We start from the raw sequence: 20,594 nt of genomic DNA, 5'->3' as shown, positions 1-20,594 counted from the left end.
CTCTACGTTATTGCTATCACTTAACTCAGTTTCCCATTCTCCCCCCAGCTCTGAAATGCCCCCCCAACAGCCACTATCAGCCCTGTGCAGACCCCTGTCAGAACACCTGTTCTGGGAAACCTCCATCCTGTGGCGGGCCTTGCTCTGAAGGCTGTGTGTGTGATCCAGGCTACATCCTGAGTGCTGGAAAGTGTGTCCAGGAGAGTTCCTGTGGTTGCAAACACACTAACGGACAGTACTACGAGGTAGGTGAAAATTAGAGCTGGGTTTAGGTTTAGGTTGGAATCACGGTGGGGATTGAATATTGTGCATCTGTATGTGTGTGGTGGTGGTTGTTCAAGAGGGGGGGGTGTGAGGTATAGGTTTAGTAAATGTTGACCCTCTGCACATTTCTAAATGTCTTATTAAAATGGTAATTAACAATTCTGATATGTTTGTTTTTGTGTCTGTGTGTGTGTTTAAGCCAGGAGAGGAGTTTTATTTGGAGGACTGCCAGATAAAGTGCAGGTGTAATGCCCCCTTCGTTTCCTGTTCGGCCCATGACTGCCCCCCAATGCAGGAGTGTAAAAACCTGGACGGAGACTTGGGATGCTATCCAATCGGTAAGTTAGCACCATTATGAGGAGACTTTTGAATATATGTAACAAAAAGGGTTCAAACTCCTCCTTAGTAATTGAAATAACTTGTTGTAATTTGTGAAGGTTGTTTACATGCCACATTTTTCTATGTCCATTAATTTCAGTGTTAACCACATATTTAGCTGATTTGCAAGAAAATATATGATGTAACTGGGTTTTGATTGCTTGGAGAAATTTGCTCTTAAATCTATATATTCCATATACAATTCAGATATATGGAGCATTGTGACTCCAGTACTAAATTTGAAAAGACATGAGAAATAACATTCACCCATGGATGCTGGTAAAATTATGAAAGCATGAAAGTTAAAACCTGGTTTCATGATAAAATATTATTTTTCATTTATAGCATCACCAACAACTCCTCGTCCATCAACACCAAAACCAACAACTCCAAGACCTACAACAACCAAACCACCAAGTAAGACATGTCGTTATTGAAGTCTGGTTTTGTATTCCAATTACAAATAATTTATAGTTCTAAGTTTTCCATTAACCGATTCCGTTTTTCCCCTGCTGTACAGATCCATGTCCCCCTAATTCAGAGTATATAGACTGTGGTCCAGCTTGTATTCCCACCTGTATGGAACCCTCCACCAACTGCACTGGCTCCTGTATTAGCGGCTGCTTCTGCAAACCAGGGTTTGTCTTTAAGGGGCGGCACTGTGTGCCATTGGAACAATGTGGCTGCCTGGATGACAACAACAACTATTATGAGGTCAGATGTCCTGGCTAATATTCCCCATATGCAAACATTTCTGCTCAGTACAAGGATGAAATGACGATAAATCATGGTACTGATTCCTTGTTGAATCTTGTTTCAGCCTGGGGAGATTGTTGTCGGTGATGGCTGCTCAAAGCTGTGTCGCTGTGCAGGGAACTACACTTTGGAATGTGTTGATAACTCCTGTGCCGCAGATGAAGAGTGTCGAGAGGTTAATGGTGTTTCAGGCTGCTATCCTAAAGGTAGATGATTCTGCATCTGACAAGTCTCACCTCCAACTTAACCTCTGAATAGCCAATATGGTCCTGGGTGATATGACCATTTGATGTATTTTTCATTCATTGGTTTAATTTGGGCTACCTTAGACTTCAAATCCCTGTTAAGTTTATAACATAAAGTGTCTCATTTGAATTTCCCTTAGGTACATCTTCGTGTATAGCGTCCGGTGATCCCCATTACACCACCTTTGACAAACGAAAGTACAACTTCATGGGTAACTGTAGCTATTTGATGTCTGCACCGTGCAATACAACATCTCTGCAGTACTTTGAGGTCCATGCCGACAATGAAAATCGTCACAACAGACCAACCATCTCCTATGTGAAAGCCGTACATGTGTATGTACGTCATGTGAAGATCTCCATTCTTAAAGGTGGTACTGTCCAGGTAAGGCATGAAGGGAGGACCTGACACAATTTTGGCAGGGTTACAAGAATCATATACCACATATCTACAAGAGTGCCCATGTAACTTTACTCTACATTATATCTCATAATGTCATTATGTCTGTTTTCCTAAAACAGGTGAATGGGACCAATGTTAACCTACCTGTGTCACCGGTCCCTGGTGTCTCTGTGTACAAATCTGGAAAGCACTACAAAGTGTTCACAGACTTTGGTTTAACTGTTCGCTATGATGGAAACCACTTCATGGACATTAAAGTTATTAAAGAGTGAGTGAAGGCTGAAGTTAAAATGCTGAAATAGTCACTGATGAATCATGAGAGTACTTGGTTTTAATTAAATGAAGTAAAATATGAATGTCCATGGTTAAGATCTCTCACTTCCACAAATCACTAATTTGTTCTTTTTGTTAATTGTTTGTAGCTATCAGGACATGCTGTGTGGACTGTGTGGAAACTATGATGGAGATACCAAAGATGATTTCCGTAAACCAGATGGAATATTGACCAATAGCGCCAATGAGTTTGGACACAGCTGGAACACTGATCCAGAGTGAGTAGCATGCATTGATTCTACAGATTATTGCTGGAATGAGGAATGTCCGGGTTAACTTGCTTAGCCTAATGCCACTGCCTTCCAGACCCTGATAAGTTAAGGAGATGGATAGTTCACCAAATACTTGTTAAATGATCCAACCATTCTCTTCCACTGAACCAGGGACTTGTTGCCGTGGCAGTATTCCCAACATGGTATTTCAGATGTTCCTCTTTCCAGCAATGTTTACATGCTCCTCCTTGGAAATTTCAAGGCTTTCCTAGTTCAAATATTATACACGATAAATATGCCCTGTTGAGAGCTCTGAGTGTACCACATGGTCTCCTCTTAGCACGTGGAAAACCTCCTGTGCACTAGAGGATCCCAATGAGATTTCACTTAGGCCCATCTTTGCAATTACCAGAGAAAGTAACTTACTGACCTTCACAAACAGAGCTTCACTAAATGACAGTCTGTGCTGGCAGGTGTAACAAGAAGCCTAATACCACCATCCCTGAATGCGATGAAGAAGAACAGGACCTTTACGAGAGCTCTGGATACTGTGGCATTTTGCTGGACCGAAATGGTCCCTTCGCTGTGTGCCACCCCAAAGTCAACCCCAATGTAAGCAATAACTCTCACAAACAAACACAATTACACTGTTATAAGGTATATGAATATAGAAATGTCCCCTGTGATGTTGTTAAATTTCAAGTACATTTCCATCCTGCCCTTGGGCCGTACCCCTTTGATCAGCATACTGTCAGGTTTTCTTCATCTCCATCCATCCATCCATCCATCCTTCTTTCCTTGCTTCCTTGTTCCTTCCTTTCTTCCTTCCTTGCTTCCTTCCTTCCTTCCTTTCTTCTTTGTCTGAACAACCTCAACTGGCTCCTTTCAATGCAAAGGAGCAGCAGCTCTACTTAGAGTTCCCTACAGAAGTCTAAGCTCATCACCTTGTCTCTTAGGCTGAACCAAGTAACTCTTCAGGGGACGTCGCTGAACCTAGATCAATTAGTAAATTGAAAGCTTTGCCTTTATGCTCAGCTCCCTCTTCACCACGAGTGTACAGTGCAGAGTTGCCTAAATTATTGCTGATGCTGGAACAACTTGCCTGCCAATCTCATGATCCATTTAATCCTCACCTGAAAACAAGATCTCGATTTACTTTTACTCTTCCACTTAGGCAAAAGACTTGCTCCCCATTTGGAGTGAAACAATCCACCATTTTCCACAGCTCTCACTTTGATCATACATGGAACAGATGGCAAGGAAAAAGAGTTGGCCCGATCTCCCATGGGCAGGACAGAATCTGCGTTGTCCTAAAGTATCAAAAGTTTAAAAACATCTGAAATCTCCTTTCCAGCACCCTAGAGGTCACTTTTCCTGAGTAGCGTGATACCCTGTTAGTTGAAGCACACCCTCTGGTCCTACTTTTCTGAGAGTCAGATCCCCCACCCCAGACCGTTCCAAAGACACTGTCCAAGACCTCCAGAAAACACTGAAGAGGCATGTCATCCAAGACAGCTCAACAATGTCCAGAGCCTTCAGCATCTCAGGGTTGATCTCATCCATTCCTGGCGCCCTGCCACTGAGGAGCCTTTTGACTACCTCAGCGACCTGTGCCAAGGGTTTTGATAAAGCTTCCACTGGATCTTCATACTTCACCTCCTCATCATAGAACACATTGGTTGGGGTCAGGTATTGAGTAATTGAGTATTCCCATAGATGCCTGCCAACCCCCATATTATGGGCAACTCCAGAAAAGTGGAGAGTCCGGTGCCTCCCTAGGAGTTTGGTTCAAGAATTGGTGCAGGTGTGTGGTGGTGTTCCCAACTATATCTAGCTGGTACCGCTCCATCTCCTGCACCACCTCGGTTCCTTCCCCGCCAGAGGTCTGACATGCTATGTACCAAGAACCACTCAGCATTGCAAGGGATCAGCATATCCAGGCCCCTGCTTTCGCCTTCCAAAGCACTAGATCCCCATGACCATCTCTGCAGGTGGTGGGCCTATTTGAAAAAAAAGCCCCAAATTCAGTAATTGGTGGGGGGCTTTGTGTGGTATTGCTAATCTGTGGAAAATCTTAAAATATGAGGATTTCCTGCACTCAAAGTAATGATTGATTTCATTGAGTAACTTTTACTTGACCGACATTCTTCAGATGGTATAGCAAGGGTCATGTCATTGGTAGCATGTAGATGGTAAATATGTGGTTAAATCATCTTTGTAGGTGTTTTTTTGTGACTTGGTCTTGTTTGTTGTTTTCAGAATTACTTCCAGGACTGTCTCTTTGATCTGTGCGAGTTGGATGGAGCCAAGCCCATTCTGTGTGAAGCCATTGAAGCATACGTCAATGAATGCCAGGACCGTGGTGTCAGTGTTAGACCCTGGAGGAATGAAACCTTCTGCCGTGAGTGTTGAGTGAGCGGATGGATTGGAATGTGGGGAGGTCTAGACAGAAGCAACTATAGAGTTTCTTCCAAAGGGTTTAGAGTCTTTCAGATTGGATGCGGTGTAGGCTGTGCTCGCCGAAGTTTAGGGCACATAGCAGAAGGGGAGAGCTCACACACACAAAGCAACGGCGCTAATTGCTAGGTGACCGAAACAATAGTCGGGGAAATAGCTACTTTTTTGATGCAAAGTATTTATGTGTCTGTCCACTAATCAGTAGAAATACTGACATTTCTCTCGCTTAGGAGGAGGACAGGTCATGGTTTAAACATCTGTCTCTTCTCTACGTTATTGCTATCACTTAACTCAGTTTCCCATTCTCCCCCCAGCTCTGAAATGCCCCCCCAACAGCCACTATCAGCCCTGTGCAGACCCCTGTCAGAACACCTGTTCTGGGAAACCTCCATCCTGTGGCGGGCCTTGCTCTGAAGGCTGTGTGTGTGATCCAGGCTACATCCTGAGTGCTGGAAAGTGTGTCCAGGAGAGTTCCTGTGGTTGCAAACACACTAACGGACAGTACTACGAGGTAGGTGAAAATTAGAGCTGGGTTTAGGTTTAGGTTGGAATCACGGTGGGGATTGAATATTGTGCATCTGTATGTGTGTGGTGGTGGTTGTTCAAGAGGGGGGGGTGTGAGGTATAGGTTTAGTAAATGTTGACCCTCTGCACATTTCTAAATGTCTTATTAAAATGGTAATTAACAATTCTGATATGTTTGTTTTTGTGTCTGTGTGTGTGTTTAAGCCAGGAGAGGAGTTTTATTTGGAGGACTGCCAGATAAAGTGCAGGTGTAATGCCCCCTTCGTTTCCTGTTCGGCCCATGACTGCCCCCCAATGCAGGAGTGTAAAAACCTGGACGGAGACTTGGGATGCTATCCAATCGGTAAGTTAGCACCATTATGAGGAGACTTTTGAATATATGTAACAAAAAGGGTTCAAACTCCTCCTTAGTAATTGAAATAACTTGTTGTAATTTGTGAAGGTTGTTTACATGCCACATTTTTCTATGTCCATTAATTTCAGTGTTAACCACATATTTAGCTGATTTGCAAGAAAATATATGATGTAACTGGGTTTTGATTGCTTGGAGAAATTTGCTCTTAAATCTATATATTCCATATACAATTCAGATATATGGAGCATTGTGACTCCAGTACTAAATTTGAAAAGACATGAGAAATAACATTCACCCATGGATGCTGGTAAAATTATGAAAGCATGAAAGTTAAAACCTGGTTTCATGATAAAATATTATTTTTCATTTATAGCACCACCAACAACTCCTCGTCCATCAACACCAAAACCAACAACTCCAAGACCTACAACAACCAAACCACCAAGTAAGACATGTCGTTATTGAAGTCTGGTTTTGTATTCCAATTACAAATAATTTATAGTTCTAAGTTTTCCATTAACCGATTCCGTTTTTCCCCTGCTGTACAGATCCATGTCCCCCTAATTCAGAGTATATAGACTGTGGTCCAGCTTGTATTCCCACCTGTATGGAACCCTCCACCAACTGCACTGGCTCCTGTATTAGCGGCTGCTTCTGCAAACCAGGGTTTGTCTTTAAGGGGCGGCACTGTGTGCCATTGGAACAATGTGGCTGCCTGGATGACAACAACAACTATTATGAGGTCAGATGTCCTGGCTAATATTCCCCATATGCAAACATTTCTGCTCAGTACAAGGATGAAATGACGATAAATCATGGTACTGATTCCTTGTTGAATCTTGTTTCAGCCTGGGGAGATTGTTGTCGGTGATGGCTGCTCAAAGCTGTGTCGCTGTGCAGGGAACTACACTTTGGAATGTGTTGATAACTCCTGTGCCGCAGATGAAGAGTGTCGAGAGGTTAATGGTGTTTCAGGCTGCTATCCTAAAGGTAGATGATTCTGCATCTGACAAGTCTCACCTCCAACTTAACCTCTGAATAGCCAATATGGTCCTGGGTGATATGACCATTTGATGTATTTTTCATTCATTGGTTTAATTTGGGCTACCTTAGACTTCAAATCCCTGTTAAGTTTATAACATAAAGTGTCTCATTTGAATTTCCCTTAGGTACATCTTCGTGTATAGCGTCCGGTGATCCCCATTACACCACCTTTGACAAACGAAAGTACAACTTCATGGGTAACTGTAGCTATTTGATGTCTGCACCGTGCAATACAACATCTCTGCAGTACTTTGAGGTCCATGCCGACAATGAAAATCGTCACAACAGACCAACCATCTCCTATGTGAAAGCCGTACATGTGTATGTACGTCATGTGAAGATCTCCATTCTTAAAGGTGGTACTGTCCAGGTAAGGCATGAAGGGAGGACCTGACACAATTTTGGCAGGGTTACAAGAATCATATACCACATATCTACAAGAGTGCCCATGTAACTTTACTCTACATTATATCTCATAATGTCATTATGTCTGTTTTCCTAAAACAGGTGAATGGGACCAATGTTAACCTACCTGTGTCACCGGTCCCTGGTGTCTCTGTGTACAAATCTGGAAAGCACTACACAGTGTTCACAGACTTTGGTTTAACTGTTCGCTATGATGGAAACCACTTCATGGACATTAAAGTTATTAAAGAGTGAGTGAAGGCTGAAGTTAAAATGCTGAAATAGTCACTGATGAATCATGAGAGTACTTGGTTTTAATTAAATGAAGTAAAATATGAATGTCCATGGTTAAGATCTCTCACTTCCACAAATCACTAATTTGTTATTTTTGTTAATTGTTTGTAGCTATCAGGACATGCTGTGTGGACTGTGTGGAAACTATGATGGAGATACCAAAGATGATTTCCGTAAACCAGATGGAATATTGACCAATAGCGCCAATGAGTTTGGACACAGCTGGAACACTGATCCAGAGTGAGTAGCATGCATTGATTCTACAGATTATTGCTGGAATGAGGAATGTCCGGGTTAACTTGCTTAGCCTAATGCCACTGCCTTCCAGACCCTGATAAGTTAAGGAGATGGATAGTTCACCAAATACTTGTTAAATGATCCAACCATTCTCTTCCACTGAACCAGGGACTTGTTGCCGTGGCAGTATTCCCAACATGGTATTTCAGATGTTCCTCTTTCCAGCAATGTTTACATGCTCCTCCTTGGAAATTTCAAGGCTTTCCTAGTTCAAATATTATACACGATAAATATGCCCTGTTGAGAGCTCTGAGTGTACCACATGGTCTCCTCTTAGCACATGGAAAACCTCCTGTGCACTAGAGGATCCCAATGAGATTTCACTTAGGCCCATCTTTGCAATTACCAGAGAAAGTAACTTACTGACCTTCACAAACAGAGCTTCACTAAATGACAGTCTGTGCTGGCAGGTGTAACAAGAAGCCTAATACCACCATCCCTGAATGCGATGAAGAAGAACAGGACCTTTACGAGAGCTCTGGATACTGTGGCATTTTGCTGGACCGAAATGGTCCCTTCGCTGTGTGCCACCCCAAAGTCAACCCCAATGTAAGCAATAACTCTCACAAACAAACACAATTACACTGTTATAAGGTATATGAATATAGAAATGTCCCCTGTGATGTTGTTAAATTTCAAGTACATTTCCATCCTGCCCTTGGGCCGTACCCCTTTGATCAGCATACTGTCAGGTTTTCTTCATCTCCATCCATCCATCCATCCATCCTTCTTTCCTTGCTTCCTTGTTCCTTCCTTTCTTCCTTCCTTGCTTCCTTCCTTCCTTCCTTTCTTCTTTGTCTGAACAACCTCAACTGGCTCCTTTCAATGCAAAGGAGCAGCAGCTCTACTTAGAGTTCCCTACAGAAGTCTAAGCTCATCACCTTGTCTCTTAGGCTGAACCAAGTAACTCTTCAGGGGACGTCGCTGAACCTAGATCAATTAGTAAATTGAAAGCTTTGCCTTTATGCTCAGCTCCCTCTTCACCACGAGTGTACAGTGCAGAGTTGCCTAAATTATTGCTGATGCTGGAACAACTTGCCTGCCAATCTCATGATCCATTTAATCCTCACCTGAAAACAAGATCTCGATTTACTTTTACTCTTCCACTTAGGCAAAAGACTTGCTCCCCATTTGGAGTGAAACAATCCACCATTTTCCACAGCTCTCACTTTGATCATACATGGAACAGATGGCAAGGAAAAAGAGTTGGCCCGATCTCCCATGGGCAGGACAGAATCTGCGTTGTCCTAAAGTATCAAAAGTTTAAAAACATCTGAAATCTCCTTTCCAGCACCCTAGAGGTCACTTTTCCTGAGTAGCGTGATACCCTGTTAGTTGAAGCACACCCTCTGGTCCTACTTTTCTGAGAGTCAGATCCCCCACCCCAGACCGTTCCAAAGACACTGTCCAAGACCTCCAGAAAACACTGAAGAGGCATGTCATCCAAGACAGCTCAACAATGTCCAGAGCCTTCAGCATCTCAGGGTTGATCTCATCCATTCCTGGCGCCCTGCCACTGAGGAGCCTTTTGACTACCTCAGCGACCTGTGCCAAGGGTTTTGATAAAGCTTCCACTGGATCTTCATACTTCACCTCCTCATCATAGAACACATTGGTTGGGGTCAGGTATTGAGTAATTGAGTATTCCCATAGATGCCTGCCAACCCCCATATTATGGGCAACTCCAGAAAAGTGGAGAGTCCGGTGCCTCCCTAGGAGTTTGGTTCAAGAATTGGTGCAGGTGTGTGGTGGTGTTCCCAACTATATCTAGCTGGTACCGCTCCATCTCCTGCACCACCTCGGTTCCTTCCCCGCCAGAGGTCTGACATGCTATGTACCAAGAACCACTCAGCATTGCAAGGGATCAGCATATCCAGGCCCCTGCTTTCGCCTTCCAAAGCACTAGATCCCCATGACCATCTCTGCAGGTGGTGGGCCTATTTGAAAAAAAAGCCCCAAATTCAGTAATTGGTGGGGGGCTTTGTGTGGTATTGCTAATCTGTGGAAAATCTTAAAATATGAGGATTTCCTGCACTCAAAGTAATGATTGATTTCATTGAGTAACTTTTACTTGACCGACATTCTTCAGATGGTATAGCAAGGGTCATGTCATTGGTAGCATGTAGATGGTAAATATGTGGTTAAATCATCTTTGTAGGTGTTTTTTTGTGACTTGGTCTTGTTTGTTGTTTTCAGAATTACTTCCAGGACTGTCTCTTTGATCTGTGCGAGTTGGATGGAGCCAAGCCCATTCTGTGTGAAGCCATTGAAGCATACGTCAATGAATGCCAGGACCGTGGTGTCAGTGTTAGACCCTGGAGGAATGAAACCTTCTGCCGTGAGTGTTGAGTGAGCGGATGGATTGGAATGTGGGGAGGTCTAGACAGAAGCAACTATAGAGTTTCTTCCAAAGGGTTTAGAGTCTTTCAGATTGGATGCGGTGTAGGCTGTGCTCGCCGAAGTTTAGGGCACATAGCAGAAGGGGAGAGCTCACACACACAAAGCAACGGCGCTAATTGCTAGGTGACCGAAACAATAGTCGGGGAAATAGCTACTTTTTTGATGCAAAGTATTTATGTGTCTGTCCACTAATCAGTAGAAATACTGACATTTCTCTCGCTTAGGAGGAGGACAGGTCATGGTTTAAACATCTGTCTCTTCTCTACGTTATTGCTATCACTTAACTCAGTTTCCCATTCTCCCCCCAGCTCTGAAATGCCCCCCCAACAGCCACTATCAGCCCTGTGCAGACCCCTGTCAGAACACCTGTTCTGGGAAACCTCCATCCTGTGGCGGGCCTTGCTCTGAAGGCTGTGTGTGTGATCCAGGCTACATCCTGAGTGCTGGAAAGTGTGTCCAGGAGAGTTCCTGTGGTTGCAAACACACTAACGGACAGTACTACGAGGTAGGTGAAAATTAGAGCTGGGTTTAGGTTTAGGTTGGAATCACGGTGGGGATTGAATATTGTGCATCTGTATGTGTGTGGTGGTGGTTGTTCAAGAGGGGGGGGTGTGAGGTATAGGTTTAGTAAATGTTGACCCTCTGCACATTTCTAAATGTCTTATTAAAATGGTAATTAACAATTCTGATATGTTTGTTTTTGTGTCTGTGTGTGTGTTTAAGCCAGGAGAGGAGTTTTATTTGGAGGACTGCCAGATAAAGTGCAGGTGTAATGCCCCCTTCGTTTCCTGTTCGGCCCATGACTGCCCCCCAATGCAGGAGTGTAAAAACCTGGACGGAGACTTGGGATGCTATCCAATCGGTAAGTTAGCACCATTATGAGGAGACTTTTGAATATATGTAACAAAAAGGGTTCAAACTCCTCCTTAGTAATTGAAATAACTTGTTGTAATTTGTGAAGGTTGTTTACATGCCACATTTTTCTATGTCCATTAATTTCAGTGTTAACCACATATTTAGCTGATTTGCAAGAAAATATATGATGTAACTGGGTTTTGATTGCTTGGAGAAATTTGCTCTTAAATCTATATATTCCATATACAATTCAGATATATGGAGCATTGTGACTCCAGTACTAAATTTGAAAAGACATGAGAAATAACATTCACCCATGGATGCTGGTAAAATTATGAAAGCATGAAAGTTAAAACCTGGTTTCATGATAAAATATTATTTTTCATTTATAGCACCACCAACAACTCCTCGTCCATCAACACCAAAACCAACAACTCCAAGACCTACAACAACCAAACCACCAAGTAAGACATGTCGTTATTGAAGTCTGGTTTTGTATTCCAATTACAAATAATTTATAGTTCTAAGTTTTCCATTAACCGATTCCGTTTTTCCCCTGCTGTACAGATCCATGTCCCCCTAATTCAGAGTATATAGACTGTGGTCCAGCTTGTATTCCCACCTGTATGGAACCCTCCACCAACTGCACTGGCTCCTGTATTAGCGGCTGCTTCTGCAAACCAGGGTTTGTCTTTAAGGGGCGGCACTGTGTGCCATTGGAACAATGTGGCTGCCTGGATGACAACAACAACTATTATGAGGTCAGATGTCCTGGCTAATATTCCCCATATGCAAACATTTCTGCTCAGTACAAGGATGAAATGACGATAAATCATGGTACTGATTCCTTGTTGAATCTTGTTTCAGCCTGGGGAGATTGTTGTCGGTGATGGCTGCTCAAAGCTGTGTCGCTGTGCAGGGAACTACACTTTGGAATGTGTTGATAACTCCTGTGCCGCAGATGAAGAGTGTCGAGAGGTTAATGGTGTTTCAGGCTGCTATCCTAAAGGTAGATGATTCTGCATCTGACAAGTCTCACCTCCAACTTAACCTCTGAATAGCCAATATGGTCCCGGGTGATATGACCATTTGATGTATTTTTCATTCATTGGTTTAATTTGGGCTACCTTAGACTTCAAATCCCTGTTAAGTTTATAACATAAAGTGTCTCATTTGAATTTCCCTTAGGTACATCTTCGTGTATAGCGTCCGGTGATCCCCATTACACCACCTTTGACAAACGAAAGTACAACTTCATGGGTAACTGTAGCTATTTGATGTCTGCACCGTGCAATACAACATCTCTGCAGTACTTTGAGGTCCATGCCGACAATGAAAATCGTCACAACAGACCAACCATCTCCTATGTGAAAGCCGTACATGTGTATGTACGTCATGTGAAGATCTCCATTCTTAAAGGTGGTACTGTCCAGGTAAGGCATGAAGGGAGGACCTGACACAATTTTGGCAGGGTTACAAGAATCATATACCACATATCTACAAGAGTGCCCATGTAACTTTACTCTACATTATATCTCATAATGTCATTATGTCTGTTTTCCTAAAACAGGTGAATGGGACCAATGTTAACCTACCTGTGTCACCGGTCCCTGGTGTCTCTGTGTACAAATCTGGAAAGCACTACAAAGTGTTCACAGACTTTGGTTTAACTGTTCGCTATGATGGAAACCACTTCATGGACATTAAAGTTATTAAAGAGTGAGTGAAGGCTGAAGTTAAAATGCTGAAATAGTCACTGATGAATCATGAGAGTACTTGGTTTTAATTAAATGAAGTAAAATATGAATGTCCATGGTTAAGATCTCTCACTTCCACAAATCACTAATTTGTTCTTTTTGTTAATTGTTTGTAGCTATCAGGACATGCTGTGTGGACTGTGTGGAAACTATGATGGAGATACCAAAGATGATTTCCGTAAACCAGATGGAATATTGACCAATAGCGCCAATGAGTTTGGACACAGCTGGAACACTGATCCAGAGTGAGTAGCATGCATTGATTCTACAGATTATTGCTGGAATGAGGAATGTCCGGGTTAACTTGCTTAGCCTAATGCCACTGCCTTCCAGACCCTGATAAGTTAAGGAGATGGATAGTTCACCAAATACTTGTTAAATGATCCAACCATTCTCTTCCACTGAACCAGGGACTTGTTGCCGTGGCAGTATTCCCAACATGGTATTTCAGATGTTCCTCTTTCCAGCAATGTTTACATGCTCCTCCTTGGAAATTTCAAGGCTTTCCTAGTTCAAATATTATACACGATAAATATGCCCTGTTGAGAGCTCTGAGTGTACCACATGGTCTCCTCTTAGCACGTGGAAAACCTCCTGTGCACTAGAGGATCCCAATGAGATTTCACTTAGGCCCATCTTTGCAATTACCAGAGAAAGTAACTTACTGACCTTCACAAACAGAGCTTCACTAAATGACAGTCTGTGCTGGCAGGTGTAACAAGAAGCCTAATACCACCATCCCTGAATGCGATGAAGAAGAACAGGACCTTTACGAGAGCTCTGGATACTGTGGCATTTTGCTGGACCGAAATGGTCCCTTCGCTGTGTGCCACCCCAAAGTCAACCCCAATGTAAGCAATAACTCTCACAAACAAACACAATTACACTGTTATAAGGTATATGAATATAGAAATGTCCCCTGTGATGTTGTTAAATTTCAAGTACATTTCCATCCTGCCCTTGGGCCGTACCCCTTTGATCAGCATACTGTCAGGTTTTCTTCATCTCCATCCATCCATCCATCCATCCTTCTTTCCTTGCTTCCTTGTTCCTTCCTTTCTTCCTTCCTTGCTTCCTTCCTTCCTTCCTTTCTTCTTTGTCTGAACAACCTCAACTGGCTCCTTTCAATGCAAAGGAGCAGCAGCTCTACTTAGAGTTCCCTACAGAAGTCTAAGCTCATCACCTTGTCTCTTAGGCTGAACCAAGTAACTCTTCAGGGGACGTCGCTGAACCTAGATCAATTAGTAAATTGAAAGCTTTGCCTTTATGCTCAGCTCCCTCTTCACCACGAGTGTACAGTGCAGAGTTGCCTAAATTATTGCTGATGCTGGAACAACTTGCCTGCCAATCTCATGATCCATTTAATCCTCACCTGAAAACAAGATCTCGATTTACTTTTACTCTTCCACTTAGGCAAAAGACTTGCTCCCCATTTGGAGTGAAACAATCCACCATTTTCCACAGCTCTCACTTTGATCATACATGGAACAGATGGCAAGGAAAAAGAGTTGGCCCGATCTCCCATGGGCAGGACAGAATCTGCGTTGTCCTAAAGTATCAAAAGTTTAAAAACATCTGAAATCTCCTTTCCAGCACCCTAGAGGTCACTTTTCCTGAGTAGCGTGATACCCTGTTAGTTGAAGCACACCCTCTGGTCCTACTTTTCTGAGAGTCAGATCCCCCACCCCAGACCGTTCCAAAGACACTGTCCAAGACCTCCAGAAAACACTGAAGAGGCATGTCATCCAAGACAGCTCAACAATGTCCAGAGCCTTCAGCATCTCAGGGTTGATCTCATCCATTCCTGGCGCCCTGCCACTGAGGAGCCTTTTGACTACCTCAGCGACCTGTGCCAAGGGTTTTGATAAAGCTTCCACTGGATCTTCATACTTCACCTCCTCATCATAGAACACATTGGTTGGGGTCAGGTATTGAGTAATTGAGTATTCCCATAGATGCCTGCCAACCCCCATATTATGGGCAACTCCAGAAAAGTGGAGAGTCCGGTGCCTCCCTAGGAGTTTGGTTCAAGAATTGGTGCAGGTGTGTGGTGGTGTTCCCAACTATATCTAGCTGGTACCGCTCCATCTCCTGCACCACCTCGGTTCCTTCCCCGCCAGAGGTCTGACATGCTATGTACCAAGAACCACTCAGCATTGCAAGGGATCAGCATATCCAGGCCCCTGCTTTCGCCTTCCAAAGCACTAGATCCCCATGACCATCTCTGCAGGTGGTGGGCCTATTTGAAAAAAAAGCCCCAAATTCAGTAATTGGTGGGGGGCTTTGTGTGGTATTGCTAATCTGTGGAAAATCTTAAAATATGAGGATTTCCTGCACTCAATGTAATGATTGATTTCATTGAGTAACTTTTACTTGACCGACATTCTTCAGATGGTATAGCAAGGGTCATGTCATTGGTAGCATGTAGATGGTAAATATGTGGTTAAATCATCTTTGTAGGTGTTTTTTTGTGACTTGGTCTTGTTTGTTGTTTTCAGAATTACTTCCAGGACTGTCTCTTTGATCTGTGCGAGTTGGATGGAGCCAAGCCCATTCTGTGTGAAGCCATTGAAGCATACGTCAATGAATGCCAGGACCGTGGTGTCAGTGTTAGACCCTGGAGGAATGAAACCTTCTGCCGTGAGTGTTGAGTGAGCGGATGGATTGGAATGTGGGGAGGTCTAGACAGAAGCAACTATAGAGTTTCTTCCAAAGGGTTTAGAGTCTTTCAGATTGGATGCGGTGTAGGCTGTGCTCGCCGAAGTTTAGGGCACATAGCAGAAGGGGAGAGCTCACACACACAAAGCAACGGCGCTAATTGCTAGGTGACCGAAACAATAGTCGGGGAAATAGCTACTTTTTTGATGCAAAGTATTTATGTGTCTGTCCACTAATCAGTAGAAATACTGACATTTCTCTCGCTTAGGAGGAGGACAGGTCATGGTTTAAACATCTGTCTCTTCTCTACGTTATTGCTATCACTTAACTCAGTTTCCCATTCTCCCCCCAGCTCTGAAATGCCCCCCCAACAGCCACTATCAGCCCTGTGCAGACCCCTGTCAGAACACCTGTTCTGGGAAACCTCCATCCTGTGGCGGGCCTTGCTCTGAAGGCTGTGTGTGTGATCCAGGCTACATCCTGAGTGCTGGAAAGTGTGTCCAGGAGAGTTCCTGTGGTTGCAAACACACTAACGGACAGTACTACGAGGTAGGTGAAAATTAGAGCTGGGTTTAGGTTTAGGTTGGAATCACGGTGGGGATTGAATATTGTGCATCTGTATGTGTGTGGTGGTGGTTGTTCAAGAGGGGGGGGTGTGAGGTATAGGTTTAGTAAATGTTGACCCTCTGCACATTTCTAAATGTCTTATTAAAATGGTAATTAACAATTCTGATATGTTTGTTTTTGTGTCTGTGTGTGTGTTTAAGCCAGGAGAGGAGTTTTATTTGGAGGACTGCCAGATAAAGTGCAGGTGTAATGCCCCCTTCGTTTCCTGTTCGGCCCATGACTGCCCCCCAATGCAGGAGTGTAAAAACCTGGACGGAGACTTGGGATGCTATCCAATCGGTAAGTTAGCACCATTATGAGGAGACTTTTGAATATATGTAACAAAAAGGGTTCAAACTCCTCCTTAGTAATTGAAATAACTTGTTGTAATTTGTGAAGGTTGTTTACATGCCACATTTTTCTATGTCCATTAATTTCAGTGTTAACCACATATTTAGCTGATTTGCAAGAAAATATATGATGTAACTGGGTTTTGATTGCTTGGAGAAATTTGCTCTTAAATCTATATATTCCATATACAATTCAGATATATGGAGCATTGTGACTCCAGTACTAAATTTGAAAAGACATGAGAAATAACATTCACCCATGGATGCTGGTAAAATTATGAAAGCATGAAAGTTAAAACCTGGTTTCATGATAAAATATTATTTTTCATTTATAGCACCACCAACAACTCCTCGTCCATCAACACCAAAACCAACAACTCCAAGACCTACAACAACCAAACCACCAAGTAAGACATGTCGTTATTGAAGTCTGGTTTTGTATTCCAATTACAAATAATTTATAGTTCTAAGTTTTCCATTAACCGATTCCGTTTTTCCCCTGCTGTACAGATCCATGTCCCCCTAATTCAGAGTATATAGACTGTGGTCCAGCTTGTATTCCCACCTGTATGGAACCCTCCACCAACTGCACTGGCTCCTGTATTAGCGGCTGCTTCTGCAAACCAGGGTTTGTCTTTAAGGGGCGGCACTGTGTGCCATTGGAACAATGTGGCTGCCTGGATGACAACAACAACTATTATGAGGTCAGATGTCCTGGCTAATATTCCCCATATGCAAACATTTCTGCTCAGTACAAGGATGAAATGACGATAAATCATGGTACTGATTCCTTGTTGAATCTTGTTTCAGCCTGGGGAGATTGTTGTCGGTGATGGCTGCTCAAAGCTGTGTCGCTGTGCAGGGAACTACACTTTGGAATGTGTTGATAACTCCTGTGCCGCAGATGAAGAGTGTCGAGAGGTTAATGGTGTTTCAGGCTGCTATCCTAAAGGTAGATGATTCTGCATCTGACAAGTCTCACCTCCAACTTAACCTCTGAATAGCCAATATGGTCCCGGGTGATATGACCATTTGATGTATTTTTCATTCATTGGTTTAATTTGGGCTACCTTAGACTTCAAATCCCTGTTAAGTTTATAACATAAAGTGTCTCATTTGAATTTCCCTTAGGTACATCTTCGTGTATAGCGTCCGGTGATCCCCATTACACCACCTTTGACAAACGAAAGTACAACTTCATGGGTAACTGTAGCTATTTGATGTCTGCACCGTGCAATACAACATCTCTGCAGTACTTTGAGGTCCATGCCGACAATGAAAATCGTCACAACAGACCAACCATCTCCTATGTGAAAGCCGTACATGTGTATGTACGTCATGTGAAGATCTCCATTCTTAAAGGTGGTACTGTCCAGGTAAGGCATGAAGGGAGGACCTGACACAATTTTGGCAGGGTTACAAGAATCATATACCACATATCTACAAGAGTGCCCATATAACTTTACTCTACATTATATCTCATAATGTCATTATGTCTGTTTTCCTAAAACAGGTGAATGGGACCAATGTTAACCTACCTGTGTCACCGGTCCCTGGTGTCTCTGTGTACAAATCTGGAAAGCACTACAAAGTGTTCACAGACTTTGGTTTAACTGTTCGCTATGATGGAAACCACTTCATGGACATTAAAGTTATTAAAGAGTGAGTGAAGGCTGAAGTTAAAATGCTGAAATAGTCACTGATGAATCATGAGAGTACTTGGTTTTAATTAAATGAAGTAAAATATGAATGTCCATGGTTAAGATCTCTCACTTCCACAAATCACTAATTTGTTCTTTTTGTTAATTGTTTGTAGCTATCAGGACATGCTGTGTGGACTGTGTGGAAACTATGATGGAGATACCAAAGATGATTTCCGTAAACCAGATGGAATATTGACCAATAGCGCCAATGAGTTTGGACACAGCTGGAACACTGATCCAGAGTGAGTAGCATGCATTGATTCTACAGATTATTGCTGGAATGAGGAATGTCCGGGTTAACTTGCTTAGCCTAATGCCACTGCCTTCCAGACCCTGATAAGTTAAGGAGATGGATAGTTCACCAAATACTTGTTAAATGATCCAACCATTCTCTTCCACTGAACCAGGGACTTGTTGCCGTGGCAGTATTCCCAACATGGTATTTCAGATGTTCCTCTTTCCAGCAATGTTTACATGCTCCTCCTTGGAAATTTCAAGGCTTTCCTAGTTCAAATATTATACACGATAAATATGCCCTGTTGAGAGCTCTGAGTGTACCACATGGTCTCCTCTTAGCACGTGGAAAACCTCCTGTGCACTAGAGGATCCCAATGAGATTTCACTTAGGCCCATCTTTGCAATTACCAGAGAAAGTAACTTACTGACCTTCACAAACAGAGCTTCACTAAATGACAGTCTGTGCTGGCAGGTGTAACAAGAAGCCTAATACCACCATCCCTGAATGCGATGAAGAAGAACAGGACCTTTACGAGAGCTCTGGATACTGTGGCATTTTGCTGGACCGAAATGGTCCCTTCGCTGTGTGCCACCCCAAAGTCAACCCCAATGTAAGCAATAACTCTCACAAACAAACACAATTACACTGTTATAAGGTATATGAATATAGAAATGTCCCCTGTGATGTTGTTAAATTTCAAGTACATTTCCATCCTGCCCTTGGGCCGTACCCCTTTGATCAGCATACTGTCAGGTTTTCTTCATCTCCATCCATCCATCCATCCATCCTTCTTTCCTTGCTTCCTTGTTCCTTCCTTTCTTCCTTCCTTGCTTCCTTCCTTCCTTCCTTTCTTCTTTGTCTGAACAACCTCAACTGGCTCCTTTCAATGCAAAGGAGCAGCAGCTCTACTTAGAGTTCCCTACAGAAGTCTAAGCTCATCACCTTGTCTCTTAGGCTGAACCAAGTAACTCTTCAGGGGACGTCGCTGAACCTAGATCAATTAGTAAATTGAAAGCTTTGCCTTTATGCTCAGCTCCCTCTTCACCACGAGTGTACAGTGCAGAGTTGCCTAAATTATTGCTGATGCTGGAACAACTTGCCTGCCAATCTCATGATCCATTTAATCCTCACCTGAAAACAAGATCTCGATTTACTTTTACTCTTCCACTTAGGCAAAAGACTTGCTCCCCATTTGGAGTGAAACAATCCACCATTTTCCACAGCTCTCACTTTGATCATACATGGAACAGATGGCAAGGAAAAAGAGTTGGCCCGATCTCCCATGGGCAGGACAGAATCTGCGTTGTCCTAAAGTATCAAAAGTTTAAAAACATCTGAAATCTCCTTTCCAGCACCCTAGAGGTCACTTTTCCTGAGTAGCGTGATACCCTGTTAGTTGAAGCACACCCTCTGGTCCTACTTTTCTGAGAGTCAGATCCCCCACCCCAGACCGTTCCAAAGACACTGTCCAAGACCTCCAGAAAACACTGAAGAGGCATGTCATCCAAGACAGCTCAACAATGTCCAGAGCCTTCAGCATCTCAGGGTTGATCTCATCCATTCCTGGCGCCCTGCCACTGAGGAGCCTTTTGACTACCTCAGCGACCTGTGCCAAGGGTTTTGATAAAGCTTCCACTGGATCTTCATACTTCACCTCCTCATCATAGAACACATTGGTTGGGGTCAGGTATTGAGTAATTGAGTATTCCCATAGATGCCTGCCAACCCCCATATTATGGGCAACTCCAGAAAAGTGGAGAGTCCGGTGCCTCCCTAGGAGTTTGGTTCAAGAATTGGTGCAGGTGTGTGGTGGTGTTCCCAACTATATCTAGCTGGTACCGCTCCATCTCCTGCACCACCTCGGTTCCTTCCCCGCCAGAGGTCTGACATGCTATGTACCAAGAACCACTCAGCATTGCAAGGGATCAGCATATCCAGGCCCCTGCTTTCGCCTTCCAAAGCACTAGATCCCCATGACCATCTCTGCAGGTGGTGGGCCTATTTGAAAAAAAAGCCCCAAATTCAGTAATTGGTGGGGGGCTTTGTGTGGTATTGCTAA

At 43.3% G+C, this 20,594-nt stretch overlaps 1 protein-coding gene across 2 annotated transcripts in view; it reads left to right on the top strand.

Annotated features, from left to right (window-relative positions):
- Window positions 1–20,594, top strand: part of zanl (zonadhesin, like) — a 60,318-nt gene that overhangs the window by 9,991 nt on the left and 29,733 nt on the right. For both annotated transcript variants that reach the window (XM_065950827.1, XM_065950826.1), the window contains exons 18-56: window positions 49–245; window positions 464–602; window positions 988–1,059; window positions 1,163–1,356; window positions 1,463–1,604; window positions 1,784–2,028; window positions 2,166–2,314; window positions 2,469–2,597; window positions 3,065–3,203; window positions 4,851–4,992; window positions 5,363–5,559; window positions 5,778–5,916; window positions 6,302–6,373; window positions 6,477–6,670; window positions 6,777–6,918; window positions 7,098–7,342; window positions 7,480–7,628; window positions 7,783–7,911; window positions 8,379–8,517; window positions 10,165–10,306; window positions 10,677–10,873; window positions 11,092–11,230; window positions 11,616–11,687; window positions 11,791–11,984; window positions 12,091–12,232; window positions 12,412–12,656; window positions 12,794–12,942; window positions 13,097–13,225; window positions 13,693–13,831; window positions 15,479–15,620; window positions 15,991–16,187; window positions 16,406–16,544; window positions 16,930–17,001; window positions 17,105–17,298; window positions 17,405–17,546; window positions 17,726–17,970; window positions 18,108–18,256; window positions 18,411–18,539; window positions 19,007–19,145. In XM_065950827.1, coding sequence (XP_065806899.1) covers window positions 49–245; window positions 464–602; window positions 988–1,059; window positions 1,163–1,356; window positions 1,463–1,604; window positions 1,784–2,028; window positions 2,166–2,314; window positions 2,469–2,597; window positions 3,065–3,203; window positions 4,851–4,992; window positions 5,363–5,559; window positions 5,778–5,916; window positions 6,302–6,373; window positions 6,477–6,670; window positions 6,777–6,918; window positions 7,098–7,342; window positions 7,480–7,628; window positions 7,783–7,911; window positions 8,379–8,517; window positions 10,165–10,306; window positions 10,677–10,873; window positions 11,092–11,230; window positions 11,616–11,687; window positions 11,791–11,984; window positions 12,091–12,232; window positions 12,412–12,656; window positions 12,794–12,942; window positions 13,097–13,225; window positions 13,693–13,831; window positions 15,479–15,620; window positions 15,991–16,187; window positions 16,406–16,544; window positions 16,930–17,001; window positions 17,105–17,298; window positions 17,405–17,546; window positions 17,726–17,970; window positions 18,108–18,256; window positions 18,411–18,539; window positions 19,007–19,145 — 6,050 coding nt within the window. The remainder of the gene's footprint in view (window positions 1–48; window positions 246–463; window positions 603–987; window positions 1,060–1,162; window positions 1,357–1,462; window positions 1,605–1,783; window positions 2,029–2,165; window positions 2,315–2,468; window positions 2,598–3,064; window positions 3,204–4,850; window positions 4,993–5,362; window positions 5,560–5,777; window positions 5,917–6,301; window positions 6,374–6,476; window positions 6,671–6,776; window positions 6,919–7,097; window positions 7,343–7,479; window positions 7,629–7,782; window positions 7,912–8,378; window positions 8,518–10,164; window positions 10,307–10,676; window positions 10,874–11,091; window positions 11,231–11,615; window positions 11,688–11,790; window positions 11,985–12,090; window positions 12,233–12,411; window positions 12,657–12,793; window positions 12,943–13,096; window positions 13,226–13,692; window positions 13,832–15,478; window positions 15,621–15,990; window positions 16,188–16,405; window positions 16,545–16,929; window positions 17,002–17,104; window positions 17,299–17,404; window positions 17,547–17,725; window positions 17,971–18,107; window positions 18,257–18,410; window positions 18,540–19,006; window positions 19,146–20,594) is intronic.

Source organism: Labrus bergylta, chromosome 22, assembly GCF_963930695.1.
Source record: "Labrus bergylta chromosome 22, fLabBer1.1, whole genome shotgun sequence".
In the NCBI taxonomy this organism is placed as follows: domain Eukaryota; kingdom Metazoa; phylum Chordata; class Actinopteri; order Labriformes; family Labridae; genus Labrus; species Labrus bergylta.
The sequence above is the reverse complement of the archived record's forward strand: the minus strand, read 5'-3'. Positions and strand labels throughout refer to the sequence as shown.